The sequence below is a fragment of the Bombus flavifrons genome, chromosome 2, assembly GCF_040668555.2.
Source record: "Bombus flavifrons isolate JBK064 chromosome 2, iyBomFlav1_principal, whole genome shotgun sequence".
Classification (NCBI taxonomy): domain Eukaryota; kingdom Metazoa; phylum Arthropoda; class Insecta; order Hymenoptera; family Apidae; genus Bombus; species Bombus flavifrons.
In genome coordinates this window covers 12,876,583-12,892,550 of record NC_138443.1, presented here as the reverse complement: position 1 = coordinate 12,892,550, position 15,968 = coordinate 12,876,583, and the positions used below count along the sequence as shown (strand labels likewise).

The 15,968-nt window shown below is 39.0% G+C and overlaps 1 protein-coding gene and 1 long non-coding RNA gene across 13 annotated transcripts in view; one reads left to right on the top strand and one right to left on the bottom strand.

Annotated features, from left to right (window-relative positions):
* Window positions 1-15,968, bottom strand: part of Ten-a (Teneurin-a transmembrane protein) — a 708,522-nt gene that overhangs the window by 3,528 nt on the left and 689,026 nt on the right. For 7 of the 9 annotated variants that reach the window (XM_069130210.1, XM_069130246.1, XM_069130218.1 and 4 more), the window contains 8 exons: window positions 12,833-12,859; window positions 7,691-7,810; window positions 5,765-5,949; window positions 5,186-5,337; window positions 4,224-4,882; window positions 3,829-4,064; window positions 409-3,731; window positions 65-248 (listed from right to left, as the gene is read on the bottom strand). In XM_069130210.1, the coding sequence (XP_068986311.1) occupies window positions 65-248; window positions 409-3,731; window positions 3,829-4,064; window positions 4,224-4,882; window positions 5,186-5,337; window positions 5,765-5,949; window positions 7,691-7,810; window positions 12,833-12,859 (4,886 nt within the window). The remainder of the gene's footprint in view (window positions 1-64; window positions 249-408; window positions 3,732-3,828; window positions 4,065-4,223; window positions 4,883-5,185; window positions 5,338-5,764; window positions 5,950-7,690; window positions 7,811-12,832; window positions 12,860-15,968) is intronic. The other 2 variants (XM_069130252.1, XM_069130260.1) reach the window with 2 other exon arrangements.
* Window positions 11,669-14,671, top strand: LOC138188547 (uncharacterized). Of its 4 annotated transcripts, none has more exons than XR_011175532.1 (4): window positions 11,669-12,015; window positions 12,111-12,732; window positions 12,808-13,446; window positions 13,529-14,671. It is a non-coding gene; the product is annotated as an uncharacterized LOC138188547 (long non-coding RNA). The 4 variants fall into 4 exon arrangements; XR_011175531.1 differs by having other exon boundaries at window positions 12,808-13,465; XR_011175530.1 differs by having other exon boundaries at window positions 11,669-11,922; window positions 12,808-14,671.

The window sequence follows — 15,968 nt, the reverse complement described above, 5'->3', positions numbered from 1 at the left end:
AACTAGCTATGCAACCACTATATCTTCAATAAGGTATCTCTCCTCGAGAGAGGAGTAAGCTTACCAGTTGGTTGGTTTGGTCGGTCTGTGTGTCTAACATCAATAGGATCGTTTCCATTGAACCTGTATAGATGTAGATGAGTCGGAGTGTCCACTCTGTCCAGAACATTCTCCCACAAAGGAGACATCCACTGACCTATCAGTGGATCATAAACTTTGCCGTTTGGCATGTGCACTAAGGACGTTACCTGAGTTGAACAAGATTTAAAAAGATGTACTTAAATATAGAATATAAAACCTTAGATCTTTATCATTATTATCATATTACATTAAAATATTATTATTAAAGCTAAAATCCTATATACATTATATCGTTTAATAATTTTACACTATCCATCTCTAACTTACCTGATCTAAGAGTCCACCACAGAAGTCAACAGGCAAATACAAATAAGGATTCGAGTCATAAACGATATGTCCATAGGGTGATCTCATAATTTCCCTAATGCCTTCGCCATATTGACTGAAAATCATGATTGGAGTTCCACACTGATCGGTGGCGATATAATATTTATGCCGATAGACTTGAGCGTAAATTAAGTGTCCCCTGTCATCATACACTAATGACATCAGTTTACCATCCCTTGGACTGTAAATCTGGCTGACTTCATGGGGACGTTTCTGATTGTTATAGAAGAATTGGGTGACGTTTCCGTAATTATCTTTCCTAGTAGCCAAACGATCTAGATGATCATAGTAATATCTGACATCGAATCGTCCACGTTTAGTGGCACGAACTAAAAGTCCTTTAGCGTTGTAGTTGAACCTCTCCTCTCTAGCATTCTGCACCACCAAACCTCTGTTATCATATTTATACAATCCTTCACCGAATTTAACAATCCTGTCCAAGCTATTATATTCCATAGGTATAGTGTTCCCTCGATATGTCAATGACAACATATTTCCGTTTGCGTCATACTTGAATCCCCATGGTTCTTGAGCTTCTACCCCAGTCAGCTGACCATCACAGTCCCAGGTGTAATTTTTCACATTGGTGTAAGTGTTAACAGCAACATTGCGCGTATAAGTCCTAGTCTGGTTGATACGATCGCGAGTATCATGTGTGAATTCCATCCTGAAGACCTCCAATTGATGAATCGTCAAAGTCACTTGGGTCTCCAAAAATCTATCATCCGTGATTCTTGAGAATAACGCAGTTCCATCGAACACGGTGGTTTCATTAGGCTGAGGTCTGGTTATTTTGAATTGTCCAATCTGCTCCAGCATACCTGTTCTAGGACTATATGCCATGGTATGAGTTGGAAGGGTCTGGCCACCAATTCTACCTTGTACGTTAATCAATCTGAAGTTTGAATCATAATCGAACGTAAACTTGGCGTTGCTGAGACCAGTCTTTGCACCAAAGTCTATACGTTCCTCAACTAATAGACCAGCGCTGTATTGATAGTCCCACTTGTACTCTACGTCTCGTTCAGAATGGATAACTTCTGAAGGCAAACCACTTTCTGTGTATCTAATTTCACTCTTTCCATCACCGTGGACAACTTCAGCAAGCTGTCCTGAAGTGTGATATCTGTAGACGATACGAGCTCCATCTCCAGGGAATACAGTTTGTAATAAGTTTCCATCGTGACTATAATGTTGAAGGTAAGCTCTGCTGCTGCCTGGTGGAGTATAGGTCACTCTAAGAAAACCTAGAGAAGCCTGACAGGAAAACGAATGTTTAGTTCCTGATGGGAGGATGATATGACGTAGTCCACCATCATCGTCATATTGTAAGGTGAAGTGCCTATCGCTGGCCAGGGTAATATTGGATAATACGTTGAAATCGTTGTAGGTATATCGTTTGGTTCCATCCTGATTGCTAGTGACTTCAGCCAATTGTCCGTGCCTATCGTACCCATAAGACTCATCAGACGGGCCCCATTTCCAGCTTTCTATACGATTGAACCTATCATATATGATACTGAGGTTGTAACCTTGCTCATGCGGTTGCCAGGTCAGAGGAAGGCCAGCAGGGTCAAAGGTAACAGTCAACAATGGATTTCTTGCTTTGTCATAGAATGTTTCTCGCCTGAAAGCTTGTTCGAATTCTACACCAATCACGCGAGTGTCATTTACCCAGATTTCTCTGTTCAAAGTCTGTTGAGTGTGGCTGACGTCGCCAACAAGGTTGTAGGTGGTAGTCATTGTGTTGGTTAGTTCACCTAAAGACATCAGTTGGTAGCTCCACATTGGCAACATTTCAGCCTCCACAGGTAGTGCAGCTTCCAGGAGAGGATGTTTTGTAGTGGCTGCACTTAGCACTCTGCCACCACCAGGAAGAAGGACCTCTAGGCTGCTGTTAGTGAATGCGATCGCTTTCTTGATCTTGGTACCATCAGTAATCGTTAACACCTTTGATCTTTCGTTCTTCATCTTGAATTCCACGATTCTCTGCTTATCGCCCTTTGACAAAGCCTGAAGCGGAGCTGATACTTTAACTGATAAACCTTCGTCGTCGGATAGATCTGAGAATAACTTCAATTTTTCACCAGTGGGTAGAATGACGTCAGTAACACGACCTAAATTGTCGTAATTGTAGATGTACGTTTCACCGCCTCCTGATCTACTTGTCAGTAATCCTGTTGAACCATCATACGCAAGTGCAATTTCGGCTCTTCCACGTTCAGACAGTTTTTCCAAAAATCCAACTGCAGAAATCTTCAATTCAGACTTGTGATCTTGCGTATTCTCTATAGAATTGACCACGCTACTATAATCCCTTAAGAACTGAATCTTATTTCCAGCACTGTCTCTCACCGTAGACAACTTTCCAAAGCTCGTGTTTTTACTATACAAGAACGAATATCGAGTTTTACCAGACGTCAAGTCCTTCGTGGAAATGTGTTGACCATATCGATTAAACACATACACCTCGTTCGATGGTGGGAAAGGAATATGGAACTCTCCACTTTCGTCGTGATTTGGAAGATAGGGTTGTAAGGCAAGGATGTGAAGACTACCTTGATCAGCCACGTGTAGGACGCCATCTGGTGACACGGCTAGAGCAGAAATGGCGGTAAACTTGGCGTTCGATGACAATAAGGTTTCTGTACTACTGGTGTCATCGGTGCATGAACAACTTTCCAAATCCTTAGTGCTTGGAGTAGTATTATTACATTCACATTGGCCACGCAACCGCTCTTGCTGTTGCCCAGCAAAATGAGACATTTTTCCTGAGCTGTCTACGATCTTGATAGAATTCACTTTGTGTGAATCACTTTCTGCTATGTAAAGTTCTCCAGTTGGACTGAAGCTGACAGCAAGTACAGAACCAAGAACTTCATCGGATTTCTTTAGACTGGTAGTAGTCGTCACATTCACCTTTTTCAGATCACTATCATTGTTGTTTCCGTTGCTGTTAGTGTTACTAGTGCAATGCAGGGGCGTTCCAGCTACTACACGAACTTTTAGATCACTGGTGAGTTTCAAAACGAGCCTGTCATCGATGAAGTGAAGAGATCCATCCAGAGGACTTAAGGTTAATCCAGTCGGCCATTGTAGTTGAGCTTGATGAGCAGGTATAGCACCGACGCATGGAGCTGGTGACCAGTGATTATGGTGTCCATGGTGTCCCACTAACGTGTGGATGATACCGTGGGGATCTACCGCGCGTATGTTCCGTCCATCAGCGATGTACATGGTCTTGTCGGCAGCAATAGCGATTCCTATTAATGTTAAATGCATAGAATTAGTTTATCTGTTTACTAGGTTAAGAAGATGATAATAGGCAAATGAATAACTAAAACTTGATCTGAAGTTTACCTTTTGGATGAGCCAATTTGGCACGGATAGCTGGGCCTTCGTCACCACAATGACTTTCGTCGCCAGGAATGCATCTTTCTCCGCTTCCGACGACGGGCTCGATATTGAGGTTAGGATGTTGGACGTTCTTCAGCGACAAAGCTTTTAATATTTGATGTTTTTCTGGGTCACTGATATATAAGTGTCCGTCCGCCGGAGAAACGCAGAGATAATATTCGTAAGCCACTTGAGTTGCACTGAAAATACATATTTCATAGCTCATTCAGAAATTCGTTAATCTTAAAGATAGATAACATTATTAGACCATTCAGAAAGATTTCAATAAATAACTCGATCTTTCCACTTTTCCTAAATATCTCTCTACTTTTCAAATTCCTATATTGCTCCAAACATACCTCAAAGTCAGAACAGTATATACATTTCCTTCAGGTGTAATCCTGCGGACTAAATTGAAGTCTCCTACATAAATGCTTCCATCTGGGCCGCTAGTAAGCGCTACGGGTGTCAATAACCTAGCATCCTTAGCCAAACCATCGCAATCCTGGCACACCAAGCTTCTCTGCAGTCCAGTACCCATTACCACCTTCACTGTGCGAGGATACTGCTTGAAATGCATCGTGGTACCATCTCCTTTTTGAAGTATGCCTTCGTGGAAGTTGTAGTGATGGTGAATGTCTAAACCCCAGCCTCCAATATCCGAGATATCTACGTCAAAGCCTTGCAACGTGGCTGTTTGTGTCTCCCAAATCACTGCTGGACAAGTGGAATGTTGATAGCCGATCGAAATTCTCGCCTGTGCCACACCATACACCTTCTGCTTGTAAACGTTTCGCTTGTTCCAGGCGAATGTGTGCGTCAAATTTGGATCTGCCTCGTAGGTCTTCGTGTGCAGTGACCCTTCGATCTCTACGTGCACGTGCACATGCGTCAGCGATTTTGGGATGAATGGCCCGGTCAGCTGCATTCTCACAGTCGATAAGTAACCAGCCGCCTGGCTGCTCTGGTACATCAAGTGTAGATTCGAGCCCGGAATGGCGATGCTCTCCTGGACGATCTGCAAGAAGAAAGGATTCAATAGAATGCTAAGCTGGAGAACGGAAACATTGTGTTTGTTAGAAATTTGGTTCTGGATTGGATATCTGAATTTTAGATCAGAAAGGGGCCCTGTGTATGAAGTGTGAATATGGGATTATATGATGTATAATAATTGTACGGTAAAGGTTAGGAATTTTGGACGTTTAGGAGCAGTAGCCATATTTGGTTTTAATTGCCCAAAATTTGTGAATTACATTGTAAAAAATAAAGTTGGTTTCCAACTTATAATAATTAACGAAGAATGTAAGAGAAAATAATTTACCTGACTTTCAGCGAAGACCAAACTTTTGCCTGGAAGGTCGCCCACTTTTTCTGGCATCCAAGTGCTAACGATGATGGGCCTTAACAGCTCGTGATCGTGCTCCAGGCACGGGCCATGTTCGCTAAATAGTCCCATCGATATCCCTGGGGAGCCTATTATATTGTATGCCATAAATGGTAAGGAACTTAAAAACATAAAACACTTAAGGACGGAACAAAGACGGCACACACGAGCAGCAACGGGTCCCTTATAAATTCCTCTTTGCACGTTGAAGAAGGATGACGATGAAGCAGTAAACAATTAAATAACATTCATATTTCTCAAATATGAAAAAGAGAAAAAAAATAAGAACTGATAAAAAAGAAAACAACAAATTGTAAATAAAGGAATAATTACAAACAACTGTTGTAAGTAGTTATTATAAATACTTATTATAAATAGTCATTCAATTTTTCAAACATTAGATACTCTGGACCACCGTTCATGTTTAACACCAATTGATTCCGTGACACGACAAAACGTGAAAAAAGGTAGAAAAACAAAAAGAAAAGTAAATAATAATTAGAGATTCATACTTACCGACAGCTGGACTCGGAGGTTGATTAGATTTATGAGATTCGCCTTCCTCGTTAAGGGTCATCACCACAGGAGGCAGAACCACTATTTGATTCCATGGCACGAATACCGTCCTCGTGAGGGGTTTGAAGGGGCTACGCTGGAACTGAAGCGTCACCGCACCGCCTCCGTTCACCAACACGTCGAACCTAATCGAAGTACGTAAATGCATTTCAAACTATACCTTAGCTTCCGGTATTACATCGGGTTTACGGGCTATGGATGATCGATAAAGGATACGCGTCACTAGAACCTCTTAACCGTCTCGAAATTCACCATTCTGAGGTTAATTTTAACGTTCAGTAGTAACACTCTCCCAATTTATTTTATGGACCAAAAACTCTCGCGAGTGAGTTTGATGTTCTTCGATGTACGCTGAGTGAATTTTTGTGAATAGAGGAAATTAAATGGAATTTGGATGCTATAGTAAAATACAGAGCTTAAAATCTCCTGTGGCTAAACCTTAGGAAGCTCAAATTAAAATAAACATTTTCAGTAATATTTATAACTATATATTCTTTCATCAACAGCAACAGCAGAGCTTGTGGATATAAAAATTTCTAACAATATGTGTTCAAATATCGTTACTGGCTTCTAAGAGAATGCCCAAGCAGTGCCCTCTATTCAAAGTCGTTCCTGTGACTTCCATTTAATCGCGCGTTCTCGTCACGAAGCGACATCGACAGGTGGCAAGCTGAACTATGCCATTGGGTTCAGTTCGCCGCAACTTTTACCTGGACATGTTTGAAATCCGATTTGAAAGTCCTCTGTCGCATTACAAGAACAGAAATCATAGGAACGTCTAGCGTACAAGAGATTCAATCATAAGCCGTACTCGTAATCAAGCAACGACAAACGCGTATTTATCAGACAGTCTGGCTGCAATAACTGCCAATCTATCACGGTCCTGTATTCATTAACCCGTGAATACAACGAGGGAATTCTACCACGAACTTCTCTTTGGGATTACATGAAACTGCAAGTTAAAGAGAGAGAGAGAGAGATGACGCTAATGAGTAAGATAGATAGATAGGTAGAAGCGGAACTGTTATCGTTTCGACGAGTTCCGTCAATGTATAATTTCTCTCACGTTCACAGTTCACTATATTATGGTAAAATTTTGCCAGCGATCCAACCGGAGGGGGTAGTAAGGGATAGACGCAGGTCAGACTAATCACACAGGTTTGCACGGAGTAATTAGGAAGCTTTCGACATCATTAGCTCGAGCTTTGATGTGGTTTACCAGGCCAACTCCTCCGGCTCCGTGTTTCAGGATTATCCTCGCCAGGATTACTATATACCTGTTTGATATAGGTGTTTCACCATCTACCCATACTCCATCCAGTTTCCCCATACCCTTCATTACAATGCACCCTTGATCCTATTAGGAAGGACGCCCAAGCTGCCATACACGCCCATCAGGCGCAAATACTACTATATTACCCCATATGTTTGTGTATCTATTGATATGCGATTCTGACTTTTCTGTTTCTCCCTTTTTTTTTTTTTAACAGGAGTGGGGATATTGAGTTGGGTTGTTCGATTGGACGGTGTGAACTGCTGAGGTACTGATTTGGATTTTGCATAGTGTGAGAATTTGATTTGAATGTGGGTTGGTAGACATGTGACTGCTGTTCCTTTCATTATCTCTTAGTAATTTTGATATACGAGAATATAGAAATCTGCTACAGAAATTATGTATATAGAATTCCTATATATATGTATATATATGTAGTAATTATATAAAAATCTATTATACGTATATATAATAGTTAAGCTGAACTAAAATTGATAATTATCTTGGTCCAGTCAATTGAGTGAATTTCATGTATAATTTCAATCGCTATTTTTTGTGATACAATGTGATACAAAGCAAAAATTAGTACTCACCATCCATCAGCTCTGGTTAACGTGAATCCAAAGCGAGGGTCCCTGTCCACGGACACCCTGATGCCTACTATTCCAATTCCTTGTTCGGTTACAACTTGGCCTCGCATCACCGCAACTCGACTGTTATAAATCAAAGATATATCGAGATCTTTCGAGATCGGATCGTATCGTTGATCCGTTGAACCGTGGCACGCTGATTCAAAACATTTTAAATCCTATCATGTATCAATCAACAGTAATGAAATTGCAATATAAAGAAAAAGAAACTAAAAACATCATCGAAAAAGGATAAGAGAGAGGAAATATACACATATTACAAATTCTATAATTTTTTGCATAAAAATAAAAATAGATTCAACAGGAAAAAGAAAAAAAAGGAAATTCTCTGGACTAAAATTTCGGTCGTGGAACGCATGTATTTTAAAACAAAGTTGTCGAGAGCGCGAACAATCGATTTTGTCTGTCAAATCAGCTTCCGCGGTCAACGGTTCAATGCGATCCAATATTCTCACTTCGCTGCCAATACAATCCGCAACTCCATTCGAGCCGGCCTTTACCGGCCGCGATAGTTCGCGCAAGAGGAGTTAATGCCACTGGTTGAATCCAAAAGCGATACAAATTGATTTTACAAACGGAACAATGCACGCGGCATCGCGTGTATGCAGCGAACCCAGATGTCGCCAGCGTCAGTTTCTCGATCATGCTTACAGGTTAGCTGTCGCATCGTATTGGCAACGACGCGGGAACATTTTCTTTCAGTCACATTCACTTTCTTGCAATTTGCATGGTATTTTGTTCATGGTTGCATTCTTTTAAGAGGTTTTGTTCATTTCTTCTTTTTTTGCTTGACTGTGGGTAGTTGTTCTTTTTTTTTAAAAGAGTATCGAGCAGATTGTCAATTCGGGAGCAAAAAAGAACACGATCGTCCTGAGGCAGGATAATAATAATAATAATAATAAATAAAGGGCGGGTAGTAAACTTTCGTGAGAGTAGAACTGCATGCATATATAATCATGTATAAATAGATATGTAATAAAGGCAATGAAAATATGTACGTAATAAGTTTCAGGGCTGGATTATCTGCGATATATAAAAGTTGGAGTATGTTGAAGCTGAATATTTTAAGCGATTTGTGTAATAGTGCTGAATATAATGAGATCGATATAGGTAGGTAAGATAATAATAATAATGATGATAATAATAATATATAGAGAATATGCTGTGAATCGGGTACATACGTACGCAGCTTGTTATGGGGCGCTGCGTAATGAGCAACGACATTTGTGAACGAAGATATTATACACGGTGATTCTTAATTACCCATCCCTATATGTTTGTGAGACACTGATTTAAGTTAAAAGCGGAACTGAAAGAAATTATAATATTAATAATCATTTATAATTACTTTATTATAAAAATTATGTAGATTATATTTAAAGTGCAAACTGTACAGTTGGAAGCTGCGACTAATTAAAACATTTTACGCCATGTTTGGGGTATCATATTCGTTGGAGAATTGTACAAAAAATTGTTTAATCGGAGAATGCTGTATGAAAATTCAACAATACCTATAAATCACAATCAGGTTGATATCAGTGATTAGATATTTTATATAAATGCCTCCCGCATTTATAGAATATGGAGAAAGTAATGTATATCCGCAAATAAAAAACATCTTAGAATACTGAGAAAGTCGATAACTTTTCATTCTTGAGACTTAATAATGTATAAAGAAATCAATTATAATAGAACGTATTTTTCTTTAAAAAGATAATTATATACTTATAGTTGAAAAAAATCACGATAGATTTGTTTTCACATAAAGAAACTCGAATTTAAAATATGTATTGTAAGTTATTTTGTTTAGTCCATTACAGTTCATGAAACGTGAAAACACCTTTAATTTAGATAGAATGAGTCTACAGGGGTGTCGAGATATTTACATCTACATTTGCCGATTTTATAAACAAGAAAATAGTTCTAATAAATAATATTAAAACAATAATTTAGTTTTACTTTTATAAACAGGTTAAACATCTTATATTTGAACATTCACCATGAAATACTGTTCTAATAAAAAATAATGAAGTTCTCTTAACATTCACAGTGCCCCTTCAAACTCATCTACTGGAATATATTTTCCAAATTATTCTCGCGTAATGAAGAATCATCTTTCCTTTGTCAATTTTAGCAAAATATGAAAATATGATAGAACACGTACAACAAGCTGCATAGATGCATTCGATATATGTATAAATATATATATATATATTCATTGGTCCCTAAGGGATTGCGTATGGGGGCATGATTCGTTCTTGGAGGATCCACACATTCCCCCGTGAATCGAAAGTCAGACGATATCTAATTCGTCCAAGGGACAAATGATCGCATCATCGTCCCGGAAAGTGAGCAATGCCGTGCACTTCCGGCTGCGCGCACTGTGCCACCATTCTCGTTCCATCGGCGACTTGGGGATCAAACATTACCGGGGTTCTGATCCTCCAAGTACGAGCATAGCAAGGTGGCAGGCACAGTTGTTACTACTGGTAAAAAAATAAGAATAGAAAATCCACAAACCAGAGTGAACGGTATATAAAAAGGAAACGCAAATCAGTTTAACTCAAATTGAAAAAAACGTAACGGAAAGAAGAGAGAAACGGATATATATATATATATATATGTACATGATATATCTTGTATATATATATATGTAGATCAATTTCAAGACACACCGACATCTGGCGGCGGATACTGAACCTAGATGTGTGCAAGACTGAATAATGGAAACGTAGAAAAAGAAAGAAAAATAGTAAAGAAAGAAAAATCAAAGAATGACGGTATCTCGATAGAGAGATCGCGCGATACACCGACGCAATGCCGAATTCTATCTCTCTTTGCTTGGAAATTTTCCCTCCATATCGGTCAGCGATACGACGGTTATCTAAGTTATCTTTCATCGCGCCATATTTCTTTTCCTCCCGCGCGCGCTCACTTTCAAACGTGTCAATGACTTTCCTCTTTTCTGCCTGCTCTTTTTTCTTCTTTCTCGTTTTGAAAACTTTTCTGTGGTTCAGATACTCGTCCGTTTCTCATTCTCGAATAAAATAATATGTTCTCAAACGATTTCAAATGATCTTTTGATTCTTGTTCTTTTCAAAACGTTCGTATAAAATTGAAACACTCGAACCGCGAGGTTATGCGATATTAATTGAAGGAAATTTTTTGCTGTCTTCTAATTTATAAAAAATTATTTCCGATTTTTGACGTGAACCACGGACGGATACGGACGAATCGATTTTCTCCAAAAGAGGGTTCCTGTCGTGTTCTGGTATGAGATATAACTTTCGGTGGGTAGATAGCACGGATCGGTTAAAGACAGACACAGGGCTTTTGGTGTAACGGGGTTATTGGCACATTGTAGACAGGTGATAACAGACGTAGACAAGGGACAAGAGAGGGAATGGTCGTTCGGGTCCTTCGTATCATATCCTGTATCATAAAGCTGTGTGTTGAACGGTTCCGATTTCGTAATTATTGCCGATCCGTCGATTCGGAACAATATAACGTGATGTGAACACGTTTTCTCATTCTCGTTTTCATCGTTTATATGTATATATATATATTTTATTTGATTTTGTACCACGATTTTGTATCTCCTCTACCGCATATGTATGTATATATATATATGTTGATAATGATGATGTATAATAGTTTATATCATCAATTTATCTCGACAAACGACGGAAAGGAACAATTGAACAAAAAATTGGAACGCAAGAATATATATGTCTTTGACGCAAGAGGCGCGCAATAAAGTCAGCGTTCGTGTATAAGATGCTAGGGGACAAAAAGTCACTAGAAACAAATTCGACAAGGGGTTATGAAATACACAACGTACATAAAAAAGTGCAAGCCTGGCAACACAAAAAACAACACAAGACCAGACAGGATATATATCGTTACGTAAAAAATTACACGATTGTCAAACATACTATTACTTGGTTTGTAGCCGGTTACGGTATATATCAGGGCGATCATAGTAATAGTAGCTAAGAACTCAGCGCTAAACAGGACAAGATGACAATACATAAACAGAACAACAGAGAAGGAACGAAACAGAATAAAGAGAGAAGTAGAGAGAAGGGCGGACAACGGCAGGATTATAGACAACGATCATCCGACGACATATCACAGATAACACAGAGACACTTCGATACGATTATACTTTCAATGTAGGTGTGAAGAGAGTGCTCGACCCTTTGGCTGTGGCGATACGTTCACGCGATTTCGATTGATTTAAAATTTTCCCCGTTTGAAGGCTATCGGTAAAGTAGATTCGTTTTGTTATCGACCCGTCAAAGTCCCTAGATTAAAGGCGAAACAAATGCGATTTAGGTTTCGAATTTTGGTATCGTTACAGGGCTACAACTCAACTGCTAAACGAATCAGCGTAAATTTTGTTCGATTATCAAATACTCGAATTCCCTGTGTCGTACAAAAGTGATATTAACGAAGCTGGACAATCGAACCTCGTCGAAATTTGTTTTTCACGCGAACAGTAAGCGGCAGCCGTCGAGTCGGAGATGACAGAAACAAATACGCAGGTAGACAGGTAAAAAGGTAGCGACGGAACTAAAAAATGACAGAGCGACAGAATGGAAAGAAGAGAGGAAAACGATAGACAGGCGATTAAAAACGGAGTATAGAGGGTTTGAAAGGGCGGAGAGACGAGTCAAATAAGCGAGGTATGATCAAACACTGGCAAACATAATTGGTAACGTAACTGAATCGATAACAGGCTGAACCAGGGTCGATAGAATAGAAGAAATATAAAGAGCTTTGAAAAAGACCAACAGGGAATATATATAGAGTAGTATAGAGACAAAAACAATAACTGAAACGGAGAAAGAGAGAAAAAGAGAGACGTGATACGCAGGCTAAGGGTATGAACATACGTATACATATATAGATAGATTACATATAATGGGACATACGAAAAAACATGTAAGATGAATGTTACGAGCGAAACGAGCAAATAGAAGGTAACTTTTTCTTGCTTTTTTCTTTCATTAAAAAAAATTCTGTTTTTTTTTTCTTTTGGATTAATGAACGATTAGCGAGAGAGCTTGAGCTGCAACTTACCGCGGTGTAAAGGAACTCCAGAACGTACTACGTGTGGGAAAAAACCAACGAGAAGAAAGGGCGTTACCACGGTCACAGAACCCGCGTTTGCGGGCAAAAAAACGGACGCGCGTACGCAGCATTGCGCGAGCAATCGTCTATTTCGCATAAACATACCTTATTGACTTTATTCCCTTTTTTTTTTTGCATCGTTTTTCATTTATGCATTTCAAATTTTCGCGCCATCGCGGCATAACCGTTTCGATATAGCGAACCTCGATTCCCTCTCTACGATTGTTTCGATCGGAGGTTAACTTCCGAAGGTTCATCCCCACTACACGACCCTAGACATCTCCCCCACCCCATTGCACGTTCGCGCCAAGTTTGATCGTGTACGCGCGAATCTCGCGGCGAAAATCGAATGCTCTATCGCAATGTTCCGCACGCCGTTACAGAAACAATAGACGTAGACACACACTAATCAAGCGTACCCATCACACACGCGATCTTCGCCAGTCACGCAACATGAACGCAGTCACTCACAGACTCATCCAACATAGAGTGGTAATACACGTGACAGACACAAGTTGGAAACTACGCACACACATCTGTATATATACGACGATTATACACGTGTATATAATATATATATATGTATGTATATATAATAATATCCATATATAAGTAAATATATATATGTATATGTAATATATAAAGGCAGAGTAAAGAGAGAAAGAGATGGAGAGCTCCAGCGCGTCTTCGCGTGATCGATGCATTTGGAACGGGTACTGCACACGCGTTAACGAGACATGGCCGTCGTCGTTTCGTTTGGAATCCAACATCGACGTCGATTCGAGATTCGTCCCGTATCGAGGGAGTCACGAGTAACGGGTGTCGCACGAAGGATCCTCTTATCGCGTCGCTCATCGAAGCCGAGCCTCGAACTGACAATGAGGAGAGATTCCATCGGAGCTTGGACTGCCATGTTGGCAGACGATCTTCGAATATTGATTACGCTCTGTCCGAGCAATCCCGATGCCAACCTGAATTTCTGATTCACCGGGATACTTGTATGCAGTCTGTACGCTCGAGATTCCATTGAAAGTGGTGGGAAGAATTAGCGTTCTCTGGGTCGTTTCATCAAAAACGACCCAGAGAACGTTTCTTTCTTTCGCTTCACGAATGATCCAAATTAATTTTATACTATGATACAAACTGCAAGTCCTACTCTACACCTTTTAATTTTATATTTTTTCCAGAAAGGAGAAAGTAGTTACCGTAGTATGATTGGAAAACGGTGATTCTATGTAGAGATAAATCAAAGTTAAGAAACGAGTATGCTTCGCCTTGGCGGGAATTTTGAATATTGATATTGATTGATTGATGATTGAATATTTGATAGAAGTTATCTGATTGATCGTGACTGTCCTGAATTTTGAACTAATTAATGTTGATATTAAAAGTACTTCGAAACGATATAATTGATTGTAACTCATTTATGAAAGCTTGAAAAAATGATAGAAGATGATTCTGTTAAGTTTAACGAAACTCGTGCATTTCATTTTATATATGTAATTATATATTGCCACCATTTTTAAGTAAATTTTATTGTCAATTCAACAAATTATTATATTTGTGTAAATGTATCAAATGTTAAAAAGCAAATAATTCACAAGGGGTTTCATGTTTTACATCAGCAATTAAATGATTGTCATAAAAAGAACAAATAAGGTCAAATAAAATTCCTTCATGTAATATGCATCAATAAATATATGAAATTTTGAAATAGAATTAATGTTTAAACTAAGCAAAAGATATAAAAAGATAGAAGCTGTAGGTTGCAATGTTGTGAATTTGAAGAAAAATAAAGTTCATGTTATTATACGAATATTTTCTCTACCACTTTCTTATGCTTTCACTAATTGTAAGTAGAAACGTTTACCTCAGTTCCTAGAATTATCTTGTAAACCACAATTTCTTTGTTCGTTACACAAAATATTTATATATTTAATTAGGATGTTTTTCATCTAATTATCATATCTTTCTAAGTACGTCCTTCTGTCAAAGTTAAAATTTTCTCTCCGAAGCAACTAAATAAAAATCTAAGTAAAAAATACGAAATAGAAACCATTTTAATCAAATGCAAAAACAGACAGTCTGGTTATAACAATTATTTTTCTCGTGCGTTGACATGTTTTATTTACAAAGAATCATTCTCGTCTCCAACCATAATTTACATATTAATTTCGTATCCTTTAGTCATTTAAAGTGCCCTCACCATAAAAAGAGATTCTAATCCTAACAGCGTTTTAAATGCAGACTGTACAAAGCTTACACCATTCTTTCAACCGGTGAAACACGTACGCGTAGCCTCCCAAGCAGAGTAGTTGCGTATGTAAAGCACATACAAAAAAAAAAAAGAAAAAAAATTTTATCCATGTGGATCGAAGTGGAAGAAGCGTTTCAAGGCGGCAGCAAGGGTGCTCGGAGAAAGTCGGTGATCAATACCGCGACGAAACAATGGGCGCTACAACAGGACCAAACAAACTTCCGTTCCGCTCTCCGTACGTCTCTTTCTCGGACACACACGGAACTATCGTGTATCATACGCAGAACGTTCGATTTCGTGGTGTTGAACTGCTAGTGGACGCGCGAGAAAAGCGACCGAACCGCGACAGATTTCAAACTTGTGTCTACCATTTCTAGAAATAATTTTACTCGTGGGCGATCGACTCTCGGAATTCATTGTTTCTTTCTATCGATGTTCCCTCTTACTAAAATAATTCAAGAAAAAGCAACAACAGATTGTAGTCTGATATTTGTATCAAAATATCTCCGGATAAAAACCGCGACTCGACCGCCCTCGTGCGCTTTATCTATGAATCTCCCATTGTCGGTGAACTGCTTAAACAAATGGCCGAAATAGCTGGTAAGTCACAAGAGAAATTTGGAAAACGACACGGTCTGCTTATCGCGTTACCGTTCAAAGGTTAAGTATTATTCTGTTCGTATGACGCGCTTGTTTTACGGAACAACGCGATGCCTAGAAGCTGTATATTGAAAAAAAAAAAAAAAAAAAAGAAGAAACTTCGCACGGATAACTTAATCCACTAACCGACCGAGAATACCGAAAATTCAGTCTCTCGAATATTTTCTC